Source organism: Corvus hawaiiensis, chromosome 7 (assembly GCF_020740725.1).
Source record: "Corvus hawaiiensis isolate bCorHaw1 chromosome 7, bCorHaw1.pri.cur, whole genome shotgun sequence".
Taxonomy (NCBI): Eukaryota; Metazoa; Chordata; class Aves; order Passeriformes; family Corvidae; genus Corvus; species Corvus hawaiiensis.
Genome location: NC_063219.1, coordinates 39,109,949 through 39,135,978, shown reverse-complemented (window position 1 = coordinate 39,135,978; position 26,030 = coordinate 39,109,949). Strand labels below are relative to the sequence as shown.

The window sequence follows — 26,030 nt, the reverse complement described above, 5'->3', positions numbered from 1 at the left end:
GCAGCCCCGCCCCCCGCCGCTGATTGGCGGAGGCGCGGCGGGAAGGGCGGGGGAGCGCGGGGGGCGGGGCCGCCTCGGCGCTGAGGGTGCTCGGCCCGAGCCGGCGCTCCCGGCCCGCAAATCGTGGAATAGCGGGGAAAGAGACGCCCGGGATCATCCATCTCCGGCTCCTGGTCCTGCACAGACAACAGTGTCACCCTGTGCGTCCCTCAGAGCGTTGTCCGAACGCTCCTGGAGCTCTGGCAGCCTTGGAGCCGTGGCCATTCCATGGTGAGCCTGGTCAGTGCCAGACCACCCTCTGCTGGAAGAAACTTTCCCTAATTTCCAACCTAAACGTGCTCTGACACAGCTGCAGCCGTTCCCTGGGTCCTGTCCCTGGTCACAGCGAGCAGAGGTGGGAGCTGCCCCTCGGGAGGAAGCTGCAGGTCAGCTCACGTGAGGTCAAATCCCTAATTAATGACTGGGAATTAACCTTAAGCTGCGCTCCAGCTCCACAGGAACGTGCCGGCACAGCCCGGAATTCCCTGAACCCCCGTAGGGGATGTCCCGGCTGGCGCGATGGAGGTGACGGCTGCGGGCTAGGAAAAATAGGAAATTGCGGCCCTGGCAGCGAATCCAAAGTGTGCGGAAAACCCTGGATGTCCGGGATGGAGCCAGGCCGGAGCATCACGTCCATGGCTGAGTCTGTCACTGGCGGGGCTTCCCTGTGCCGCTGGAGGTGCCCAGCGGGCGTGGGTATCCTGGGAAGGCTCTCTTCCCAAAATAGTACCCCATGGGGATTCCTGGCAGGTATCCCTGGTTCTCATCCATACCAATCCAAGACCTGTTGCTTCTCAGTTAAAGAAAGAACAACAACAAAAAACAAAAAATCTCCCTCGCCCCGAGGTTATAAATAAAATATTAACATCTCTCCTCGTGCTTTTCCTTATTCTCTTCCCTGTGAACAAGCACTGTTGTTGATCTTGGAAAATGGGAATGCCATTGTACAACAGGCATTGTGGACACAAGGTGGCAGGATTAAAAAGCACATTTTAGATACGGTTACAACCCATAAATGTAGTGAAATGTAGTGAAAACTTGTTTCGTGGTGCTCATGTGGAGCATGAATAAAGTGTTGGAAATAACCGGGAGAGGAGCTGCAATGTTTTTTTCTAGTACAGCCAGAAAACAGGATTATATTCCCAGTGAAATTACAATAAAAGCTCAGAAATTAAATAAATTTAAACAATCGAGAACTAGAAGAAATGAAGCAAAGATGGGGCTGGTTAGCTTAAGATCTTTCTTGTGTGAAATGCTTTTTGAGGAGTTCACAAACACTCCAAATGAAATGTGATTCACATGAAAATTCTTAGTGGGCATTAGATTTCAGCAGATCTGAAATCAAGAAAACACTCCGAAACAAACATAAAACTTATTTACTCCTTTAAATAACTAAAATGCCTCAAAGTCTGGAACGTTGGCAAGAAACAAAAATAATTCGCTGCAAACTTGGTGTGATTAAAACAGAGGTAGCTTTAATGCTGCTTCAGTTAAAAACATATGGAGAAGGACTTAAGTTCAGCAATTTAAACTAGAACAGTCTTAAACCCGTGTAAACAACGTGCAACACCTCGACAGTGTCTTCTGAACGTGCTGGTGCTCGCTGAGAAGTTTCTCCTGATGCTTCATCTCACCAGTTTTATTCTCATTACGAAGCCATCCGTTTAATTCTTTACTAAGTGGACTCAGAGAAGTGAAAGGACTTCAACAACTCTTCTCTGAATGAGGAAACCCTGACAGAATCCATCGGCCAGTTTCTGATTGATCTGGCAATAAAACTAAAGTGTGGATCCAATTGATCCCGTGCTCTTCGTGCTGCTTCCCAGTCTTCACGTGGGTGGCTCCCAGGCCATCCACAAGATGAATTTATGTGTCTTAAAAATCAGCTGACTCTAAAGACCCTTAGAGTTCAAGAAAATCAGTTAATTAAAAAAAAAATAATAATGTGTAGAGAACAGGAAAAAAGGCAACTGCCTAAAAAATAAATATGTGGAACTCAAGGGAAATAAGGAGAGAAGAGCCTGTTAAGTTTAAAAACAATTGGAACAGTCACACAAAAAGTTTGTTCAAGTGGTGCAAGAAATGAGGAGAAGGAGCAGTTTATATAGAAAAATAATTTTTTTAAGTCTTTGGTAGCAATGAATTCTTCAGATTTTTACAGTACTGGTATTCTAAAAATAGTTTCCTATTATTCATGTAAGCACGTTTTATAATTTATTCCCTAGTGTAGTTTATTAACAAAACTTATTGAAAAGCCGGAGAGAAAAATTCAGAAAGAGATGAAAAAAAAAGTCTCATCTGAAGACACAAATATCTGAATTGGGTTCACTCTAGAACATGTTTCTGTGTCTGGCTACTCTGCTCACATAATACCAAATTTTCCGGATAAGAAGTTTGTTTTTCCTTGGGACGTTGCATTCTTGCCATCCCCTGCCTTGGAAGGCATGTCCACGGTGGTGTACCTGATCTGGAAGCCACCAGCAGTCACCGAGGCATCCGTCAGGAACTTCAGGGTCATGACATTGCCTGCGCCGAGGGAAGCACAAACAGAGGTTATGGGTGGGGGGGGGGGGGCATAAAAACGTGGTATTTCAGGTAGGTTTTTTGGGGTTTAAGGTTTTTTCAGGTATGTTTTTTGGCTCTTTCTTGCTGAGCTGCTGAGATCTTTCCAGCAATCCACTGGGTCTCTCTGCTTCTGAGCTGGGAGGATTGTAGATCCATCAGCTCCATGGAAAACCAGGCAGATGTTCTTCAGCTGTCTCAGTTTGGAGAAAGTTCTGCTTTAATGTCCCTTCCAGCCCCTTCCATTGTTCTGTGAATCCATGATTCCATGAATTCAATTCTTCTGTTCTCCTTCTGACAGCAACATGAGTTTCCACACAGATTATCCCTAGACTATCCCAGGGAACACAATCTAATCCCAGGGAACAATGCCCTCTAATTAGGCTGATTTACATTTATTTAGAAGTAATTAATTGCCTGCTTGATTTTCCACAAAGAGTGCAAATAAATTACCTGTGCTAATGATGTCATCTGGCAACTCATCTCCACAAAACCTGGAAAAACATGGAAATGGTGATGATTAAAGGACACAGGAACTCTGGCACAGCCCTGCTCCATGGGGACCTGCACTGCTGGGGCTCAAGGGGATAAATTGGTTTTAGGTCTTCAGTGTTTGGAATTCTATGTTAAAATGATTGCCTAAAGAAATTTTTGTCATCGTCCCATGGTAAGATTTAGGGGAGGAACCAGTTTTCAATATCTGCAGGAAGTAAATGATGCAAAACAAGAAAAAGAGCAATTCCACAAGGGCTGAAGGAAAAGAGTGAGCCAAGGCTAAGAAAGGAAAAACATTGCAAAAAAAAAAGTCCATTTAAATTATCTGTAAAAGCAAAACAAACGGACTGTATCCTTGCTTTGCTGCACATGATTCACAGAGAGGATGTGAAAAGTGGCAGCAATTGGTTTTTTATCACTTTTTCTGCTTTAATTTCTGTTCTGGAGAATACAGACACTTCATGCCAAAATATGACTGATAAAAAGTAAGTAAAACTGTAACACTGAAGAAAAGAAAGTGAGAATTAAGCAAAGAAGGAACTAAATCTAATAAGAGAGACAAAATATAACCCTTGTTCTGGAATTGTTAGAAAATAACCGTAGCAGACAATAACTTCAATTAAATATATTTTTGTTAATAGTTTAACACCTCCTTTCAATTAAAGCAAACACAAAATACTGTTTGAGATTGCCTGGGGTTCTTCCTGGAGAAATAAGATAAGCAGATAAATAAAAAGTCTTGCAGTTTTCTTTCATCTAATTTAACAAAGCAGAAAAAGGCAAAGCTCAATTCCCTGAAACTCTGAACAGGTCTGTGTTAATGACATTAAAGCAAATTACCAGGAAAGATAAATCAGGGAATATTGCTACAGGAATTGGGGGCACCTCAGCAGTGTTAATTGGATAAGGTTCTTCTGAGGGGGAAAATCAAGGGAAATAAGGAGAGGAGAGCCTGATAAATTTAAAAATAATTGGGACAGTCACACAAAACATTTGTTCAAATGGTGCAAGAAATGAGGAGAAGGAACAGTTTATATAGAAAAATAATTTTTATAAGTCTTTGGTAGCAATGAATTCTTCAGATTTTTACAGTACTCAAAAAAGAGTTTTCTATTATTCATGTAAGTATATTTTATAATTTATCATTTATAAACAGTGTTCTTCTGAAGGGGGGGGGGGGGGATGGCAAATTAAACATTCATTTGCATTTTAAAGCTGGCTTGGCTTTACCTGCCCACAAATCCATTGATGTCATCGTAGCTGTCATAGATTTCCAGGAAATCAGCCAGACAGGCAGTGTCATCCTCCACATCAAACTCCAGGAACTGCAGGTGGATCCTCTGGCCGTACTTGACTCGGATGTGCCAGTAGCAAATCTGATCATTTTCATACTCGTTTGGGTAGCCTGGGGACTTGAAAACATGTTTGGAATCCGTGAAGACTCCACCACACTCTTTTCCTTAGAGAGAAATAAAACCAGCAGAGTTTAAGAATTAATTCTGGCTGTGGTTTGAATCTTCAGGCACTTTGACCCGGAGATCTGTAGGAAATAACACAGGAACATCCAGAGTGATAAAGCTTCTCGTGCATTCACTTGGTAAATGGCAGTCATTCCTAGCTTTGGGAAGAAGATATTTTGGAAGCAAGAGGCATGATCCAAAACTCACTGAATTCAGAGGAAAAGCTTTCATTGACTTCAGTGGATTTGGGGCCAAAGCTGTGTGTTTTATGTAAAAGGCACTTGGGGTTTCTGGCTCTGCTTTACAGCTGTACTTGCAAGTCACACAGACACTCAGGTTCATCCTTTCTTCTTCAAAAGCCTCTTGCAAGTGTGTCCTCTACAAAAACAGGCTTGTGATCACACACCTGGTGTTGTACTCCTGTTGTTCCTGCTGCTCTTTACTCCCTTTGGGATAAAAACACTTCTGGTTTGATTCAGTGGCCATCTGGACTTTGCCAGCTCCCTGACAGCGGGGCTGACCAAACTGGGGACCTCATCCTGCCTGAATTTAGGATTTGTCGCAGTTCAGAGCTGGGGAGAGGGAGGGGCTGTGTTAGGGCATTGAGGGCACAGGAATTAGGAGCACTAAGACGGATTAAGCCCTGAGTTTGTGCATTGTCCATGAGCCCAGAACTTTCCAGCTCAGCTCACGCTCCAGTACCTGGAGAGCTGGGTCCAGCTCAGGGGCTGCCACACAAGAAACACGTGGATCAAGTCCAGAGAAGGCCACTAAGTTGGTTGCGGGGCTGGAGCCCCTCTGCTGTGGAGCCAGGCTGGGAGAGCTGGGAATGTTCACCTGGAGAAGAGAAGGCTCCAGGGAGAGCTCAGAGCCCCTTGCAGGGCCTAAAGGGGCTCCAGGAGAGCTGGAGAGGGACTGGGGCCAAGGCATGGAGGGACAGGAGCCAGGGAATGGCTTCCCAGTGCCAGAGGGCAGGGATGGATGGGATATTGGGAATTGGGAGTTCCTGGCTGGGAGGGTGGGCAGGCCCTGGCACAGGGTGCCCAGAGCAGCTGTGGCTCCTCCTGGATCCCTGGCAGTGCCCAAGGCCAGGGTGGAATAACCTGGGACAGTGGGAGGTGTCCCTGCCCATGGCAGGGGGTGGCACTGGATGGGCTATAAGGTCCCTCCCAACCCATTCCATGATTCCATCATTCCATGATCACTGCTAGGTGGGATGCACACTTCAAACACCCAAACATTTCCACAAGTTCCACTTGCCATCTTTGGCCTCCTGGAGCAGAGCACAGGCTCAGTTCTGTCAGAGATTTGTCTCTGTTCCCCCAGGCTGCTCATGTGCCACCTGCCAACAGCCCTGCCAGGCTCCACAGAGCACGACTACAAATCCCTGCAGTGCTGGAGACTTGTGTCTGTGCAGTTCTGGCAGCTCTGGTTTCCTTTTGTGCTCTGACCAAACAGTGTTTGGACAGCAGCTCCCCACGGCCCGGAGGAGAGGGCTGACAAAGGACAAAGTCACATGCAGTAATTCCGAGGGCAGGAGCCTCTCTCGCAGCTCTTTGTGTGTGCAACATCTGGGAACGGCCCCCACCCCACAGAGCCATTCGATTCACATAAACAAGCTCCAGCCCTGGGAGCACAAACAAAATGTGCACAGCTGTGCAGACGTCATGGACAGGCTCTGCCAGGCCACTGCGAGCAGCAGCAGAGCCAAGCTAAGCTGTGCTTTCCTTCTTGGTGCCACGTTCTCCATCTCCCCTGCTCAGCAAAGTGACACCAAGCTGAAGTGTGCCAGTGGCCATGTGAGTATTGCAGTCACCTGCAGGGCAGTGTGGAGGGACTGGAGAGGTGTCTCTGCTGAGCTTCTTGTCAGTCATGTTGGAACTCTGATCTGCTCTGGAGATCCGCTTTTCCTCATCTAGTTACACACAGAGCACTGCTGGGAGCTGGTGGGAGTTTCAGTCACAGAATCATAGAATCCCAGGATGGTTTGGGTAGGAAGGGACCTTAAATCCCATCCAGCCCCATTCCCTGCCATGGGCAGGGACACCTTCCACTGTCCCAGGGTGCTCCAAGCCCCAATGTCCAACCTGGCCTTGGGCACTGCCAGGGATCCAGGGGCAGCCACAGCTTCTCTGGGCACCCTGTGCCAGGGCCTCCCCACCCTCTCAGCCAAGAGTTTGTCCCTAGGAAAAGTTCCTAAGAATGCCACTGCCAGACAGGGCTTCATTTTCAGAGTTGCTCTATTTCGGACACAAAAAAGAAGGGTTAACACTAAATTTAGCCTGTTACAGGCAGAACCCCCTCAGATTATGGGCAGAAACTCCTCAGACTATTCAGATAAATTGGAGGCTAAATGCAAAGCCTTGCACAAAAGAGGACAAGCCCAGTGGTTGCTGTTCTCACCGTTGGGGTTGTAGCAGTAGGCATCCCACCTCTCGCTCCTGTTGAGGCGAATTCCATAGTCCACAATTCCAGTCTTGCCAAAGCCACAGTTGGCTCCAGCTTTTACAATGGGATAACCAACTCTGCCCTTTGCCATCCAGCCAGCCGCACACACGTGGAAACCTGCAGCAGAGGGAAAATGAGACGTGGATCTGGTCAATCCTAGGCTGCTCTTATTCAACAAAGTCTTACTCAAACTGATGGCTCAATGACCTGGGTGTAATTGGCCTGATAGAAATTGAGCTACACAGGAGAACAGGACGTTGAGAGGATAATTTTAAACACAGAGGATAAAATTGAATTGTGTTCTCCACAATGTGATTACTGGCTCTTCATCTGAAAGCCAAAATCAAACGCAGATGGACTGCACAGTTCCCCGGGTAGTCAGTTTGAAGTGCTCTACCAGCACTTGTAATCAAATTATCCATTGGATGAGTTTTCCAAGGGTGTTCTTTGTTTCCCTTTTGAGGTCACACAAATTTACTCAATCACATCTCAAGAGTTCTCAGCATTAAGTTCTAAAAATACATAAAATACTACAGGCAAACACTACAGACAGTTAGAATCCCCAAGTATTTGCTTAAAACACTTTCAATTTAAGTTTAAATACCTGAAATGCCTCAAGTATTTCTTGCCAAGCAAAAAGGTCCTGTTAATGCATTTTGTGGCTGAGAACTTAACACCAACAGCCAAAGAATGCAATGTAGTTCACCCTCTGGTAGAGACCCATCCAATGTTTTCATGGAGAGGAACTGGAATGTATTTGTGGCATCCTAGTGCTCTGAGTTCCTCAGAAGAAACAAAAGTACCCTTCTCACATGTGTGCTGGTGCTGGGAGCCAGCTTCTGACTCAACAGCAGAGTGAAAAAATGTCTGGAGTGGAGGATATTTTCCATTGTTTTCCCAGCGCTCTGAATGAATGAAGAACTTATTAGGAATCAACTGGAAATACCACGGACCCCTCACTCAGCTCCACTTTTCACTCCAAGCACAGAACTCATTCCCTTGCAGAGAAAATATCTTGATGAAAACAAAAGATGTTGAGTGGTGGAGCGAGTCCAGAGGAGGCCAGGGAGATGCTCCAAGGGCTGGAGTCCCTCTGGAGCCAGGCTGGGAGAGCTGGGAATGTTCACCTGGAGAAGGGAAGGACACAGGGGGAGCTCAGAGCCCCTTGCAGGGCCTAAAGGGGCTCCAGGAGAGCTGGAGAGGGACTGGGGACAAGGGACGGAGGGACAGGACACAGGGAATGGCTTCCCAGTGCCAGAGGGCAGGGCTGGATGGGATATTGGGAATTGGGAATTCCTGGCTGGGAGGGTGGGGAGGCCCTGGCACTCATCATGCTCTGTTACCAGGTAGGCAGCTTGGGCAAAAATCCATGGAGTTTACACATCTCTCACAACAGACATGACAACACACCACTGGCCCCCCTCTGCAGGAGCCCCGTGAGCCCCCAAAGTGCCACGACTTTTTCCAGACCTATTTTCCGAGCGGCCTCCAGCTGTTGGTACGTGGCCAGGTGTCCTCCCTCGTACTCGCACACGGCCTTGGCCTCGGCGTAGGTGAGGCGGTACTTGCCGGCGCGCGCCTCCCGGTGATACACGCCGGCTGCTCGCTCTGTGGGCACAAACCGGGACAGGCTCTGCAGCTCAGCTCTCCCCAGCCCCAGCTGCTTCCCCCAGCCCTGCACCTCGGGCTGCTCCTCTTCCAGGTGAAGAGGAAACGTTCACCTGTGCCACGCGGGAAGCGTCAGGAAAACTCATCCCTCCCCACCCAAAGGGATGTGTGTGCAACCTAAAGGGATGTGTGTGTGACCCAAAGGGATGTGTGTGACCCAAAGGGATGTGTGTGTGACCCAAAGGGATGTGTGTGTAACTCAAAGGGATGTGCGCAACCTAAAGGGATGTGTGCGTGACCCAAAGGGATGTGTGCAATCCAAAGGGATGTGTGTGTGACCCAAAGGGATGTGTGTGTAACTCAAAGGGATGTGTGCAACCTAAAGGGATGTGTGTGTGACCCAAAGGGATGTGTGTGACCCAAAGGGATGTGTGTGACCCAAAGGGATGTGTGTGACCCAAAGGGATGTGTGTGTAACCCAAAGGGATGTGTGTGACCCAAAGGGATGTGTGTGACCCAAAGGGATGTGTGTGACCCAAAGGGGTGTGTGTGTAACCCAAAGGGGTGTGTGTGTGACCCAAAGGGATGTGTGCAACCCAAAGGGATGTGTGTGACCCAAAGAGATGTGTGTGCAACCTAAAGGGATGTGTGTGTGACCCAAAGGGATGTGTGCAACCTAAAGGGATGTGTGTGACCCAAAGGGATGTGTGTGACCCAAAGGGATGTGTGTGTAACCCAAAGGGATGTGTGTGACCCAAAGGGATGTGTGTGACCCAAAGGGATGTGTGTGACCCAAAGGGATGTGTGTGTAACCCAAAGGGATGTGTGTGACCCAAAGGGATGTGTGTGACCCAAAGGGATGTGTGTGACCCAAAGGGATGTGTGCAATCCAAAGGGATATGTGTGTAACCCAAAGGAATGTGTTTTCATCCCAAAGTGATGTGTGCAACCCAAAGGGGGATGTGTGTAACCCAAAGGGATGTGTGTGTAACCCAAAGGGGTGTGTGTGACCCAAAGGGATGTGTGTGACCCAAAGGGATGTGTGCAACCCAAAGGGATGTGTGTAACCCAAAGGGATGTGTGTGACCCAAAGGGATGTGTGTGTGACCCAAAGGGATGTGTGTGACCCAAAGGGATGTGTGTGACCCAAAGGGATGTGTGTGACCCAAAGGGATGTGTGTGTGACCCAAAGGGATGTGTGTGTAACCCAAAGGGGTGTGTGTGTAACCCAAAGGGATGTGTGTGTGACCCAAAGGGATGTGTGTGACCCAAAGGGATGTGTGTGACCCAAAGGGATGTGTGTGACCCAAAGGGATGTGTGCAACCCAAAGGGATGTGTGTGTAACCCAAAGGGATGTGTGTGACCCAAAGGGATGTGTGTGACCCAAAGGGATGTGTGTGACCCAAAGGGATGTGTGTGTGACCCAAAGGGATGTGTGTGACCCAAAGGGATGTGTGTGTAACCCAAAGGGATGTGTGTGTAACCCAAAGGGGTGTGTGTGTAACCCAAAGGGATGTGTGTGACCCAAAGGGATGTGTGCAACCCAAAGGGATGTGTGTGTGTGACCCAAAGGGATGTGTGCAACCCAAAGGGATGTGTGTGTAACCCAAAGGGATGTGTGTGTAACCCAAAGGGATGTGTGTGTAACCCAAAGGGGTGTGTGTGACCCAAAGGGATGTGTGTGACCCAAAGGGATGTGTGTGACCCAAAGGGGTGTGTGTGTAACCCAAAGGGATGTGTGTGACCCAAAGGGATGTGTGTGTGTGACCCAAAGGGATGTGTGTGACCCAAAGGGATGTGTGCAACCCAAAGGGATGTGTGTGACCCAAAGGGATGTGTGTGACCCAAAGGGATGTGTGCAACCCAAAGGGATGTGTGTGTAACCCAAAGGGATGTGTGTGTAACCCAAAGGGGTGTGTGTAACCCAAAGGGATGTGTGTGACCCAAAGGGATGTGTGCAACCCAAAGGGATGTGTGTGTGACCCAAAGGGATGTGTGTGACCCAAAGGGATGTGTGTGTAACCCAAAGGGATGTGTTTTCATCCCAAATGGATGTGTGTGACACAAAGGGATGTGTGTGACCCAAAGGGATGTGTTTTCATCCCAAAGGGATGTGTGTGACCCAAAGGGGATGTGTGCATACAACCCCATGGTAGGATTTGGTGTGGGACAAGTTTCGAACAGAGCGAGGCGGTGCCTGGAGAGTTTGTGAACAACAGAAAGTCAACAAATGCTGAGAAGGCCTCCCCTGGGATGACTCCGAGGGCAGTAGTTATGGGAACAGTCTGGAGTCAGCATCCCGAGCTCTGTGTATCCTGTCTGACTCGGGGGAAGCTCCTTCTGGATCCCTACCACAGCATCCTTTTGGCTGTAACTCCAAGAGCCTTTGGAAGATGAATCAGAGCTTTGTTTTGAATCTCCAGAGAAGTGAAATCACAGCTACTTGGATAGAGGAGAGGCAGAAATTAAAGGGGGGAAAAATGTGAAATAAAAATATCTGAGCGTGTGTCACAAAGGGCAGGACCAGAACAATTGCTGGCTGACATTTCTGCTGCACGGAAAATTAAAGCACTTTCTTCATTATTTTTTTTTTACTTTGCCGTGGCAAGTCCGAGATAAAACAGCTTTCCAAGGAAACCTAGAAACTGCCAGTGCTCCTACAAGTTTTATAATCTTTGCCTGTTGCACTTGTCTGATGCCATATGTATGGAAATCTGTCTCAGCAGCAATCTGCATATCTAATCTGAACGGGCTTTTTGTTTAGGTCTCACTTATATTTAGCATAATCTGAGAGGAATGGCTGCTTGCAGCTCTCCCCAGCCAACGGGACCGAGAAAAGATGGAAAGCAGGGAGCGTTTTTACAGAAGTTATTTGTAGCATAAAAATAAAGAATGTATTTTCTAGGGACATGCTTGGAGTCCATGCTTTTGGCTGGTTAGGGGAGTTTTTAAGAAAGCCACGGTCAGCGCTGGATTGTGGTTAGGAATGGTGAGAGCCCTTAATAAACACAGGATGATGTTTGCCAGGGTGGTTTCTGGACCTGCAGTCACTGGCCTTGTGCCCAGAGAAATAAATTATAATGCTGACAACAGTCTCAGGAGAGTGAGAGCCTCCATCACAACATCACTGGGAATATCACTGCCATGGGCACGGGATAACAGAGCCTCCATAGAAAACTCTTCCTGAAGGAGCCAGTTCCATTAGCCATAACAAGCCACAGCTGGGGGGCAATGGCATGTTCTGGTACAAAAACTCTAATGAAGAATTTATTCATAGGAGGTATTACTTTTCGGTCACTCTAGTCTGTCATGTGTAAGCTCATGAGAAATCAGGATAAATCAGCTCCCTGTGTGTGCAGAATTGGGAATGTTGTGTTGGATTGGGAATGCAGGGCTGGTAAAGCTGGATCCCTCAGTGAGCAGCGCAGGGCTGGGCCTGGCTGCAAGCCCAGGGGACAGCCTGGAATCCACATTATTGATCCCTGCAGAGCACAGGGAAGGGAACTGGAAGGTGATTGGAAAACACCCATACACCGATTGTATTCCTTGAGCTCTCAGAGCTGCCACTAAAATCTCACCATTTTTAGTTGGCTTTTTCACCTGGCATATTGTTTTCAAATCTTATCCCTCTAAAGATATCTCCCTCTACTTACTGCTGAAATATCACTACGGACAGGCACCAGATTTTCCAGAATATTGCTGGAAAGATCAGCTCTTCAAAGAGTCTGCAAGGCTGAAATCAGCAGCAGCACCACCCTGCAAGGAGCAACCAGCTTTCATCTCTTATTCCTCTGCAACATGAAAAAGTAGCCTTTGGAAAAACAGACCACACACATCTACTCCCCCCAGCTCTGAGATTTGCTGCTGTCTCCCTGTGTCCCAGTTTAATGACACAGCATTCCCTAATGGAATATGCTAATTAACTGATGGGATCTTGCACTGGCAAATTTCCCCCCGCCCCGGTCCCTCTTAATTCCATGTGGGGCTGTGCAGGCAGATAAACTCATCATCAAACACAGACCTAGGTCAGAGCAGTGTTAACTCTTCATTTACATATTTATGTCTCTGGATATACTCCTATGCATATATTCAGAGGAAAATGCACACAAATTGCAATTTATGGAGGTGAGCTCGTGGCCCTGCAGATAAACCTGCAGGAAATGTTGATTTTTCTGGCAAGCACAAGCACGTGCCAGAGGGCCATGAGTTCCACACCTGACAGGACATGTTTCTTCCAGCTCACACTTCCTAAAATGCCTCCCTGGAGCCCAGAGACAGCGGGATCCTGCAAGGACAGTGACCCTGTGCTCACCCTCAGCAGCAGGAGATGGTGAAGCACAGCCAATCTCTCCTGCACAAACACAAGCAGCGTGAAATTTGGCCTAATGAAGTACCTGCAATATGCATGAAACCAATGCTGAATGCTAAACAACGAGCAATATTTCACTTTTAAGCAAAGGGTGGCCACGTAGAGCTCCTGGCAGGGGCCTCTGCTACTCAGAGAACTCCACCAAACGGGGTCAGTGCAGCCCCTAAACCCCCCTGACACACGGGGTGGGAATGGGAATGGAATTGTGAACAGATGCAGCAGCTGTCCTGGAAAACCCCATGGCACTAAGAACTGGCACTGGAATGAGTCTATGAGCAAATCTGGGCAAGACTGTGTGAACCCTGCCCTCAGCTGACAATAAACCCTTGGTCACAACGTGCTGGTGGCAAAAATGAGCAGCATTAAAATTCCATTGGCACCAGGAATACATTCCCAGGGAGGTGACAGAGGCAGCTGCAGCAGCACTGGCTGAGGAACAGGAGAGGGTTTGTGACAAAGAAAAAGGTAAAAGCCATGAGGGTTTCCAGAGTGACAGGAATTCAAGATTATATATATATGCTAAAGGTTTGTGGAGGGAAAAGGTAAAATGGAGATTTTCCTGACTTTTGGGTTAAGTTCTTCATCAGAAGAGGAGATAAGCAAAGCTCAGATGTCACTGTGCATCCCCAGGTTTTATTCCAGGGAGGGGAGCTCATGCACAGCGAGGCTGAGATTGGGGTGACTTCTTTCACTATTCAAGTTATTTTATTTGAAATACAAAGAAGCATGAACTGGATGTCTGTGAATTTGCCAATTCTATCTTCATTTATGTATGGAGTCACTGAATTCCATTGGTGATTCAATTAACTGCACTCTGAGGTTCATTTCAATAATGTTATTGCTGTGCTTACACAAGATGGTGCATTTCTCTTTTGGTTTGTTTATTTGGAGAAAGCCATCAGTTTTTCACCCCCTGGTTTATTTTTATTTACTCTCATGGTAAATGCTGAGAGGTGTAGCCAAACAGAATTTTATTCTGCATTCCAATTAGCACACAGTTGCTCCATTTTAAAGCATTTAAAATCTTTTTCTCCCATTTGACTTCAATTCATGAAGCTGCTCAAATGATCCCTGTTATCCCAAATTCTTGAACAGCAGCTGCTTGAGGTGGAGCCTGGAGCTGCCAAGCTGCTCTTCCTTGGCGCTCTCCCCACCTGAGCACCCTCAGGAATTGGGAGGCACAACGGGCATGGCCCAAGGTTCGGGGTTGGGGGGGGAGAGAGAAGTCATTAAAAATGTGCAGCCAAATGGAAAACACCACAGATCATTTCCGTGCCTCATTTGTGTTCCTGGTGCTTTGCAGGCTCCTCTGAGAGGGGCTGGGGCCACGTGGTGGCTGCAGCAGCTGGCAGAGTGTGGCCCCAGTCCCTCGTGAGACACCTGAGCACAGCCAGCTCCAGGGACTCCTGGAAATCCTTAGGGAAATGCACAACATTCTATAGGGGATAAAGGAGTTTTAAGTAGTTGTCTGGAAAACAGAGCATTCGGTGCCTGTCTTTATTTTGGCATCCTTTATGAGGCTCTATCCTGAGTAAGTTCTCTGTTGTATTGGATAATTATAAAGAGCTATAAAAGAACTCTCAGAGCTCCTGAAACCCACTTGAGGTACCAGAAACTATTCCCACAGCATTTTTGTCTTGCCCTGTTGAAATCTTCTCTGTGCTGCTAATGATGTGAACAAACCAATGGCCCAAACATACCATTCCTGCACTTTTCCAGAAACCCAGGAAATATTATCACTATTATTTCCAGATCATTTAGTTTCATATGCAGGACCCCAGGCATGGGAAGTATGCTCATGCAGAAAGTAATTCATTCCTTTGGCAAATGTTTCTTTTCAGGCTCGTTTTCCTTCAAAACAAAGCAACTGTTATTTAATGAATGCAGTTTTCACTTTACCTCCTGCTGCAGGAAAATACTTTCGGATGAAATGTTCTATCATTACCTTTGCCAGCAGTTCAGTGAAACTAAAAATGCTAAGCATGTAAAAAGGGACAGCCACTGCTCAGGTAAAGTGATTTCAATGAATTTCAGTGCAGGATTTGGCTGATACCAGTGCACAGCTCGGTTTTGTGGTGCTGGATGCTCATCCTTCCCCTGTTGGACAAACACAGTGACCCCACAGCAAACGATCGGTGACAATGAAGTTAGCTCTTACCTAACCAAATGGAGTTGTGCAGCACCCCATCCTTGAAGCCCCACGCTCGAGCCTTGTCCCACAGCAGGGCAGAGAAGAAAAGCAGTGCAATCATCTCCCGGGCAGCGAGGGGCTGTAAATATTCCCGGCTCACACACTCCAGGCTGGCTCTGCAGCTGGCTCGATCCCGCTGCAACATCTGGGAGCCAGATCTTAAATAGTGTGCTCAGCTGTGAGGTCAGCGAGGCTGCTCCAATTGTGCTGCTGCAGCTCTTACCCAACTCACTGGGGTGTCTGCAGTGGCCCATGTGACTCACTGCTGGCCCTCCTCATTCCCAGCCCGGCCAAGAATCCATCCTGTCCCTCACTACTGCAGCACACACGGACACTTCCCAAGCCAAGGTCTGTTCATTCTTCAGCACTCGCCGCCTTCAAATTCCATACAATAAAAGTAGGAGCCAGCCTATCTGCTCAGAGTGTTTCCAGTCACACCATTTACAGGATCCAAGAGATCCCACTTGCTCTCTCTCATTCTCATTTAAACATTCTCTCCTTTTATAGAGAATTTGGGTTTATTTTCACAGTGGATTCATTTTCACAGTGGGTTTATTTTCACAGTGACCTGATCAATGAAAAGAAGCCAGGAGAATATTTTGCACTGGTTATTTGAATTCTGTTTCCCTGCAAGGGACCTGTAACTGCAAATCGAACTCCCAGATCAGCACAAAGCTGCAAGTGTCAAAAGCAGCTGCTCTTTGTTCTGCAAGTGGGAAATCAAGCTCAAAACTTCCCCTCCAAACCACAGTTTAAGATCTGATTCACAGCGTGACAGCTGTCTGCCTGTCTTCCCTTCTGGCTGCAAGTGAATCCTGCAGCTGCTCCTCGTGGATGAGTAGGAGAGGAGAAAGGGGGAAAGATGAGGGGATGGAAAAACGGTCTGGTGCTCCACTCTCCCGAGCAGCCCTTGGAAAACTGTGCCCTCCTGCTCTGATAACAATGGTTAACTTCTGAGTCAGGAGCTTTGGACAGAGATGTGCCCATGAGCATGCAAACAATCAAATGAATGAGATCAATGAGAAGGAAAGGGTGGAGGTGTCTGTGCCTACCCACAGATATTTTAGCACAGATGACCTGTACCACTGAGGAAGGTTCTTCATCACTCCAGCCCTCATGTGGTGAATGCTGAACAGCCACCCTCGTGTTCCTCCCACCTACAGCTCGGGCAGAGGCTGAAGGGAAGAGCTGTCGGGAAGGAGCTGGGAGAGCTGAAAGCACCTGGACCACAACAGCAGTGTCCAGTGCCTGTCCAGCAGTCCCTGATGGGAGCAGCCCTGCTCTCCCAGCGGATTTCATCTCCACGTACATCCTGGTGTGCGCGTCCTTTGGAGGCTGACCCTTCGGAGTGCAGCAGCAGCAGCTGTGCAAGGACAGGTGTGTTCTAGCTCCTCCAAGCTCCTGTGCGCTCTAAAGTCAAGGCCTGGCACTAGGACTTTCCCCTCAGGTGTCCCAGAAAGCTGCTGACAACCCCCTGGCAACCTCTGAGCAGCCTGGCACACTCAGGACACAGTGGGTTATTGTCCTCTGTCCTGCTGTGCCAGGGAGGTGCCACGGAATGGGCCAGGCTGGCAGGGGTCACAGCAGGGTCACCTGGTGCAGCCTCACAGAGCAGGATGCTGGCACCAGGGACTGCTCCAGGGGCTGCCTGGCTGCCACTTTGTTCCCCAGTCTCCACCACACTGCCTGTCCCAGCACACTTTAGCGCTCCTCTGTCAGCAAAACAGGAAAAACTCTCCAGAGAGACCTGTCCCATCCCAGGGCAGGAGCCCTACTCTGGCTTTTCTTTCTAGATTGGAGGGTTGGTGCTTTATCTGTATTGTTTCCTGCTCTACAGAATCCCAGAGTTACTGAGGCTGGAAAAGCCCTCCCAGCCCATCAAGTCCCAGCTGTGCCTGATGCCCACCTTGTCCCCAGCCCAGAGCACTGAGTGCCACCTCCAGGAATTCCTTGGACACCTCCAGGGATGGGCACTCCAAACCTCCCTGGGCAGCCCCTGCCAAGGCCTGAGCACCCTTTCCATGGGGAAATTCCTCCTGAACTAATGCCCAATAGATAAGAATTCAGGTTTTTGAATGGCACCCAATTAAACTTTATCCTGTGGAAGGATATTGGTAGAAATCTGTTGCTTTCTGAACATTAATCCTGAGGTTACCTGGGATATGAGCTGGGAAGGTGGCAGCATAAACTTTTGGGGTGGTTGCCCTGGAACATTCATTTCTCAATAGCTGGCACACAGCCTTTGCTGACTTGGAGCTGTCACATATTCATGGAATCTTCTGAGAACCTACAAACCATAAAGAGGAATAAGGGCAGGAGTGGAAACCAAGGGAAAGTGAAAATTCAACAGCAATGTAATCCACTGGCAATTTAAAAAGAGAAATTCCGGATTCAGATGAAGAGAAAGAAGCATGATGTGGCTATAGGTGTCCTTCCCTGCACAGGACACTCTTCTCTCTGCCATTCCATGTTGATGCTGCAATGGGAACTGAGAGTTTAATGATCCCCTATCAGAGCCAGATGTCTGCCCCACAGGGAATTTTCTGTCCTGGGGTAGGCGGGTGCCCGTCCCAACAGATCCCAAAAATGTGGGGATAGTGACTAAGGCATGAGAGCAAGGAGTGCAAACCAGCTGGGAGATGATTTGTCACACACTGACACACTGAAATTGTTGAGAAAGACCGTCCTGCAATAATGAATTAAAAGTAATCTTTACTGAATTTAACTGCTAATGGTGAAAGGCCTCAGTCGGAAAAAGCAACTTAATAAATGAAGGACGTAAAGTAGGAAAAAGTTCTAATAATGACAGTTCTTGACAGCATCCCTTGATTTATGCAAGGTCCAGTGTCTGAATGAATACGGAATCATGGAATTGTTAAGGTTGGAAAAGACCTCCAAGGTCACCAAGGCCAACCCTGAACCCAGCACCACCATTGTCCCCACTAACCCACGTCCTCAAGTGCCACATCCACAGCTTTTTTGAACACTTCCAGGGATGGGGACTCCACCACTTCCCTGGGAGCCCATTCCAGTGCTTGCCAACCCATTCTGTGAAGAAATTTTCCCTAATATCCAATGTGAACCTCCCCTGGTGCAACCTGAGGCCATTTCCTCTCATCCTGTCACTTGTTCCAGGTACCTTGTGCCTCTCTGGAAGAACAAGGCTGGCTGTTAAGAAGTCCAAGAAATAGAGTGGCTTATGGATCAGAGAATCAGGGAATAACTGAGGCTGTGGGGCAGCAGGAAGGATCATCCAGTCCTGGAGCCAGGATTCAGATGTCCATGATCACATCCTCTGAACACTCCATCAAGGGAATCAACTTCACCTCTGTCAGACTGCAACAAATCTCTCAGCAACTCCCTGACAGGAGGTTGGAACAAGGGGCAGGAGGAGAGGGAACGGCCTCAGGCTGGGCCAGGGGAGGCTCAGGTTGGACAGAAGCAGGAATTTCCCCATGGAAAGGGCAGTCAGGCTCTGGCAGGGGCTGCCCAGGGAGGTTTGGAGTGCTCACCCCTGGAGGTGTCCAAGGAATTCCTGGAGGTGGCACTCAGTGCTCTGGGCTGGGGACAAGGTGGAGATCAGGCTTTGGATGATCCTGGAGGGCTTTTCCAGCCTCACCGATCCTGGGACACCATCAGAAGCCCTGAAGGGTTCAGCACATGTTTTATTGTGAATGAGGGGAGTTTTGCAGTGTCAGTACAGTCCCACCTCCAGGCCTGCACTCCCCAGGGAGCTGCAAAGGAAAGTTTCCACCTGCAAAGCCCAGCAGAACCTCTCAGCACCAGGAAGACATTCCACAGCTGGACACAGGCATCCAGCTGACATTCTTCAGCTTTCTTCCAAGTTTCCCACATTTAAATATATCCCAGACAAATCTTATATAAATTGAAGGGGGAGAGCGGACTTTGTTAACTCTGCCTTAACTCTTCCCCCATTAAGAAATAGTTTGAAAGTTTTTCTCTGGGTTTCACCAGCACTCGAAGTAAACCCTAAACTTGGTGATTCCCAAACTGATGTGAGACCCACAGTGACAAAAGAGAGGAAAAAACCACACAGGAGCTTAATGAATGAACCACTGAGGATGAAGGAATATTTAAAAATATGTGTATGTGGGTCATGAATCTCTTTGCATTAATTTAAATATCAAGCACCTAAACTTTTCTTTCCTCTTCTATTTATATACACAGGGAGAATATTTAGAGATGAGTTATAGTTTTATATTTTGTATTCATATCTTATTATCGGTGGTATAGAATATGTTACAATTATATAGTTTATGGCTTTGAGAATGATCCTGAGAACAATCCCAAAAATGATGGATTTCAATGGAAAGAATGCAGTGAAAAGCCTTTCACTGGGAATTTTTTTTTTTTTTTTGCAAGAAGCTGTAATCTCATTCAGAAAAAAATACTTGGAGGGAAGCATAGGAAAAGGAGTGCAGGGAAAAAAAGGAGTGGGAGAATTAAGGTTAAGTGTTTCTTATGAGAAAAAACTAAAAATAGCTGCTGTGAATTGAATTTGTTGAGTGAATTTACATTGGGGGAAACCTGGGAATGGAGGAAGAGCTATTTAACCCAAAGACAGGAAAAAGCCTAACAATAAAATCATCCCATCCCATCCCATCCCATCCCATCCCATCCCATCCCACTGAGAGTTAAATGTAGGCTGAAAAGCCGAAGATAATTTCACACCAGAAGTCAAGATAAGTTTTAGAATAGCCAAACAAAACCGCCTGATTTATTCTGGATATTGGAGGAGGAACTTGGACTTGATATGCTTTGAAAGAAGGCCACTTCCACCTATCTTATCTTTATCCCATTTTAAACCAATTTGATTTCATTTTCAACTTTTTTTTCTACAAACTGAGGTACAAGGTACAAGTTGAAGGGTTGTCCCACACTCCAGGACCTCCATGGAGAACCTAAGAACCATCAGATGCCAACCAAATGCCACATGGCAGAAATAATTATCATTACCCGAATTATTCCTGCTGGATACTCAAGCTTTCCTTCACCAGAATTATCTTGTAATACCTCAATCTGTCCTGCTGCAACTTGAGCTTATTTCTTCTTTTTTTCCTTCAGCAAAAGAACAAATTCTTTTGTGCCTCTTCATAGCAGGAAAATTATGTTGCAACTTTTATTGTCTCTTGTTTTAGGTTTCCTTAAAAATGACCAGGCTGCTCTTTCCATCCTTCCTGCAGCTCATATTTTCCAGACTCTGGGATCATTCTTGCTCCTCTCCCTGCTCCCTTCCCAGGTATCCTGCAACCTTCTGGAAGGGCCATGCCAAGAACAAAATGTGGAGCTCCAACAAAAGGCTGGGCCCTGTCAGGGCAGGGCTGAGTCATGTCTGCTCCAGATGATGTTTTGGTGTTTGCTGCTGGTGAAATTCCCTCTAAAAACAACAAATCAGGTTTTTAAACACCCTTTTCACTTGGAGTTGCTTGGATAAGAAGATGCTCTAAGTAGGAAAATGCATCCAGAGTGAAAGCATCCCATGGGATTTGGCAGGCCTACCTGGATTTATCCACCTGCTTTTCCAAGCTTTCTTTGCTTGGATGCCTTGTGCTTCCATGAAGGCCAAAAGTGATGCAGAAGTGGTGCCTTTGGGGGAAGAATTGATGAAATTTTTACATTTACGATTTAGACTAACAAGAAAAATCCCTATTTATGGGTCTTTGAAACAAGATTTCTAAATTTTTCACACATTTGTTGTACTTAAGGAAAGACAGGAAGAATTTCTGATGAAATTTCCCAACTTCTTCTGTCCCTTATAGGCTTCAGATGATGCAATTTCAGAAGAATTTGATAACGTGAGAACTTCTTGGCCAATGATGTTACCATTTATTGTCCCGGGGTTAAGCTAATCTTTCAGAGAATATTTTCTCTTAGAACTAAATATTTTTAAACCTTCTCTCCTTTGTCTTGTAGTTGAATTCTCCTTGAAATCAATTCCCACTTTTATCAGCAGCGTCAATGAGAGACAAGAATCACCCACTGTGTGTAGTGGTGCCTCGGTTCAGAAGAAGCAAACAAAAACCTACATATGAAAGCAGAACAAACCCCAAACATTTGGGATTATTAAGAGCAGATGTGAGCAGAGTAGAATGGATTCACTCATAAAAAACCTGAACGTTTGCCAAGTGCAAATATTTGAAGCCCTATAGTGACAGTTGCTCTCAATAAAAAAGTTGAACCTATCAACCTTTAAAATGTATATATTGGATAGATATAAAATTAACAAGCATCTCGTGGATGTCCTCCTGTGTTTCCATTGTAAAACGACAGAAATCCAGTCAAAAAGCACAAAATGTAGTAAACAGAGTGTTCAGCCTGTGATACTGAGGAATAGGTAATGGGGTAGGGGGGTGCCAAGACAAACAGGCTCCAAGGATTGCCAAGACACTCCGAAAATTAAAAACAACTTGCAGCTCCAGCCAGGGCAAAGCCAACTGCAACAATTTTGGGGGGGGGGTTATGAAAATATTAAGATTCAAGTGAATAATTAATGTATGGAAAGGGTCAGATGTACAGAATTTAGGTCTGTAGGAGAACAGGTAGGAGAAGTGAGATTTGTTCCTTGGGTCTTAAATAGACACCAAATAATAAGAGGTTTGAAAATGATGTCCTTTCATAACATATAACATATATTATTTCTTTCTTTATATATTATATATCTATAAAAATACAATATTTTATAACTTTGGCATTTGCTGCTGGTGAAATTTCCTTTAGAAATAAGTCAGGTTTTTAAAAGAGCTCTTTCACTTAAAATGACTTTGACAAGAAGATGCCTGAAGCAGGAAAATGCATCCAAAATGAAAGCATCCAATGGGATTTGGCAGGCCTAATACAATATGTATTTATATAACATATACTATGTTTATATATATATATAAAAATAAAAATATTACTGCCTGGCAGATGCACATGAAACATCTGGAATTTGCACTGCAGGAATTTTTAAAGCATTTTATATTAACTGTTTTCACAGCGATGAAGGGAAGATTGGAGTTGGATCACTGGTGACCACTCAAGCTCGTGGAGACAATTTTTGGGAAAAGACTCTCTGTTCAAGCAGTTTGGGGGAATAAATATTCCTGTAAGCTCCCATGCTTTAAAAATGGGGAATTCTAAGAAATCCGCCCATGTGTGAAATAGAGGAGATAATTATTTATGCCTACAAAGGTCAGTTAATGAACTGCAAGAAATAATTACTTCTGAGAAAGGAATAAGAATTCCTTTCATCCCCTAAGCTGTGCATAGGCAGGTTGGGAGTTTTCAGAAGAAAAATATTCCCATGAGTTTGTCCACAAATAATTGAGAAGATTTGGACAGGTCCCTGAATACTTTGGAAAAATTGGTCTTTTTAGCCATCATCAAAATGTCTCCTGCTCCGTGTTCTTGATGTGTTGTTCCTGATCGATATTCCTGGCAGATGGATTGAAATAGGAATTTATTAGCCCCAGGATGGAATTGGATAGCCCAGCATTCCATCATTCCTCCCTAAACTCTGCACTTCAGAAAAGCTGGAGGGCACTGAACTCCTTGGGTGTTTTTTCCAGTGGTTTCAGCAATCCAGAATCACCAAGGTTGGAAGAGACCTTTGGGATCATCAAGTCCACCTGTAAAAACACAGAAAGGGTCTGGGGCAGGCCCTGCAGTGCAGGGAAAAGGGACAATCCCTGAATCTCCAGGAGCTGCCTGTTCAGGCTCTCTCTTCCACTCTTTCATCGGGATTCCTTGAGCCTGACGCCTTCAAATGCCTTGGGATGCAGAATTCCAGCACTACCAGCAGCTCCTTCCACAAAAGCCAGGCTAAGACCTGCTTTCCTCTTCCTGTGCCCACCATGGGGCAAGGTGTCCTCCCACACCGTGAATCCCAACTGGACAATGGTCACCTAAATCTGGAAAAGGATGATTACTAGGACAACCCTCTCCGTGTGCCATGTCCTGGTCTCCCAGCAAGGTCATCTGAACCCCAGAGAGTTGGATTCAGTGACAACACACTGGGATTAGTCTCAGCAGGCATTGCTTAGGATGCCCCTTCATGTCTGCAACACTCATTTTCCACCCCCTGTCTGCTGCAGCCACTGAGGAAATCAACTTTCTGTCTTTTCCTAATGACTCAAGATTTTATCAGCTTTTTTCGTTACTCCTAATGTATTTATTTAAGTGTGATGTGTGAGATCTCTGTCACCCATTTCCTAACTTCTGTCAAGGGTTGGGCTGTGGATTTGCTTAGATCCATGGGCATAGTTCCCATCCTGTGGGCTCTGGAGAAGCCAGCTGCTGTCTCTGGCATGGCCTTACACATGGAATTCCATCATTGCAGCATCCAGCATGGTGCCAACTCATGCTCTTGGCATTGCGTCCTAATCCTGGAAATCCCTGCTTGCACAACTTGGCTGGAAATGTATAAAGATATGGATTATTCCACCTTCTTCTGAAATGATGCTTGGAGTTTTACCTCTGGATGGTCCCAATCAGCATCTTCCCTAAGGAATGACCTGCTGGAGGTCTGGGCTTCCAACGGAGGCAATCCCAGCTTTTCAGCCTGATGTAAATTCTGAGTAAGCTACTTCCTGTGGGAAACTCACACTTTCCTCTTCTAATCATCCTGTGGTTTAGATATTTCTTTATTTCCTGTGCCTGTGAGGCACTGTCTCCTTCCCAAATTATCCTGGTGTATGTGGCTTTTTATGGAGCTGGAATTCTCCTTGCTTTACTTCTTTTTTAAAGTCTATTTTCTCACTTATCTTTCTGATCATGAAATAAAATGCAATATCCTATCCCATGGTAACATCTCTCCATTAGAGTCATTTTTACGTGACTGTGGCCTCAACCTCCTCTTTACACATTTATTAAAATTCCCCTTTGCTTTGTGCACACACTTGGCAGGTTGTGACTGATCACATTTTATTTTTATAGTATTAATTTGTCTTTATTTTTCATGCTCTGCCTGTGCTTCTCTTAATCTGCCAGCCTGAGAGCCATTAGAACACTCCACTCCTAAATAACAATTCCAAAGGCAAACCAATCCCCTTCAGCAGGATTAATTCCATCGTACAAATACATCCATGAACTCGAGTTCTTTTAAATCAACACCATATCCAATGTGTCAAAAATGGATCAAAATAACCCAGCTAATTGCTCTTAAACATTCCCAGTCATTCTGAGGCTTCAGCACCTTGTGAATGTAAAACACCAATTCCCTGTTATTTACAATAGAATTGATTAATATTCCTCTGATATTTATCTTGCCCAAGAGTAAATATTATTAAACACCACTGCAGGCACTGTGGAAAAAATATCAGTGGGATAATAAACGGAAAATTATATTTCTTGCCACTCAAAGATGAAAAGGTAAAACAAGAATTCTTGCAGCTCTCACAAAATTTCTTCTCTCAGTGTGAGGAGTTTTTAAATAGCACCAAAGTGCCTCAGTGGGGTATGAACTGCTGCACTCAAAGATGTGTGTTCATGAGTTTACAATTTTAGGCAAACTTTGCTCTGTCACAAACCCAGTGTGGCTGATTCAAGTGACAAAACTGGGATCTGCATCCAGGCCAAAAGCAGGATGAAACTTCAGCCGTAATTCCATATCTTGGAATGAGAGGATCTTTAAGGCCCCTTCCAACCCAAGCCTTTCTATGATTCCATGACCTCAAAAGATCCAAATTCAGCCTTAGAAAAAACTGATAATCAAAGGCTTTTCTTGATATCATTGCCGCAATGGATTACCCTAATGAAAATTAGGCTCGTTTTTGTTTCCTTCCTTTTTACTCCAGTTTTCCTATTTTTTTTTTCATGTACGTGCTTCCATCCTGGTGGAACACGTGCAGGGTTTGATATCCAGTTGTTTGCAGACCAGATCCAGGTCTGTTCCAGGAATCCCTGCCCAACTCAATCATGTTTTCAAAGCTCTCAAGCTGGCAGTGTCATTGCAGAAACTCCATTCTCTCTCCTCCCTGAATAGTTACAGCTGCATCCCATTAAATAAATCAATATCCCACATTTAGAGCAGGGTGATGAAGCTGGAAAGCGGAATGAATCATCTTTCCCCAAAAGCTGGTGATACAAACTTACCAAAATTTACTGCCTGTGGAATATCCTAGGCTTTGATGCAGGACCCTTCCTGCCAGCACACTCATCCTGGGAAGGGTAATTCCTAATAAATTGAATATATTTCAATATCTTTTCTTTCTTTCCATAACTGCTTTTTACCCAACTTTTTAAAAGTTTTCTCCTCCCTAAAACTTACTCGGTTTTGTGTGGTGAAATAAGAAAAACACAAATTTGTTCACTGAATTTTCAGGCTGTGAATAACATCAGAGTAGATATTTAATGCTGAATTAACATGAAACCTGTCAGATCTAAACCAGAGTGTCAAGGATTAGGAGGCAGTTCTTTTAGAGCTGGACACAGGAAAGCGACCTAGCCAGAATCAGTGTCATAAAAAACAGTTCTAAAAAATCCTCTACAAAGTAAACAGTTTTTAGGAGTTGGTAACACTTGGAAATGAGCTGGGCTAAGAGTTGTTGTGTCTTAATTCTCAGAAGGTGCTTCATGCACAAGAGTGAAGGCAGAAATTGAGATATGAGTGCATCCAAAACAATTAAAGCCTGGGTTATTTTGGAGAAAAATGGAAAAAATTAAAAGGGAAAGGAAAGAAGGGAAAGGAAAAGGAAGATTAAAAGGAAAAGAAAAAAGGGAAAAGGAGAAGAGGAAAAGGGAAAGGGAAAAGGAGTGGGGTGAACAAAAGCAGTGGTGTTAATGAACCAACCCCAACACATTCAGTTCTCATTAACAGCTTCTCAGAAATGACCCTTCCTCACCACTCACTCAGGAGTT

General features: G+C 45.9%; 1 protein-coding gene and 1 long non-coding RNA gene across 2 annotated transcripts; one reads left to right on the top strand and one right to left on the bottom strand.

Annotated features, from left to right (window-relative positions):
• Nucleotides 1-74: 74 nt before the first annotated feature.
• Nucleotides 75-1,125, top strand: LOC125328765. Its single transcript, XR_007204853.1, has 2 exons — nt 75-394; nt 490-1,125. It is a non-coding gene; the product is annotated as an uncharacterized LOC125328765 (long non-coding RNA).
• Nucleotides 1,126-1,492: 367 nt separating this feature from the next.
• Nucleotides 1,493-15,333, bottom strand: TNFAIP6 (TNF alpha induced protein 6). The gene is made up of 6 exons (XM_048310103.1): nt 15,141-15,333; nt 8,475-8,612; nt 6,960-7,121; nt 4,327-4,555; nt 3,055-3,095; nt 1,493-2,565 (listed from the first exon to the last, which is right to left on the bottom strand). The coding sequence occupies exons 1-6, from the start codon at nt 15,316-15,318 to the stop codon at nt 2,402-2,404; spliced, it is 912 nt and encodes a 303-aa protein (XP_048166060.1). The 5' UTR covers nt 15,319-15,333; the 3' UTR covers nt 1,493-2,401.
• Between the last annotated feature and the right edge of the window lie 10,697 nt (nt 15,334-26,030).

Excerpts from the sequence above, each read along its gene's own strand:
- TNFAIP6 (XM_048310103.1), bottom strand. The coding sequence starts at position 15,318 with ATGTTGCAGCGGGATCGAGCCAGCTGCAGAGCCAGCCTGGAGTGTGTG. Across the intron at positions 8,613-15,140 it reads GCACAACTCCATTTGGTTAG|AGCGAGCAGCCGGCGTGTAT; the intron begins GTAAGAGCTAAC and ends TTGTGCCCACAG. Across the intron at positions 4,556-6,959 it reads CTACTGCTACAACCCCAACG|GAAAAGAGTGTGGTGGAGTC; the intron begins GTGAGAACAGCA and ends TTTCTCTCTAAG.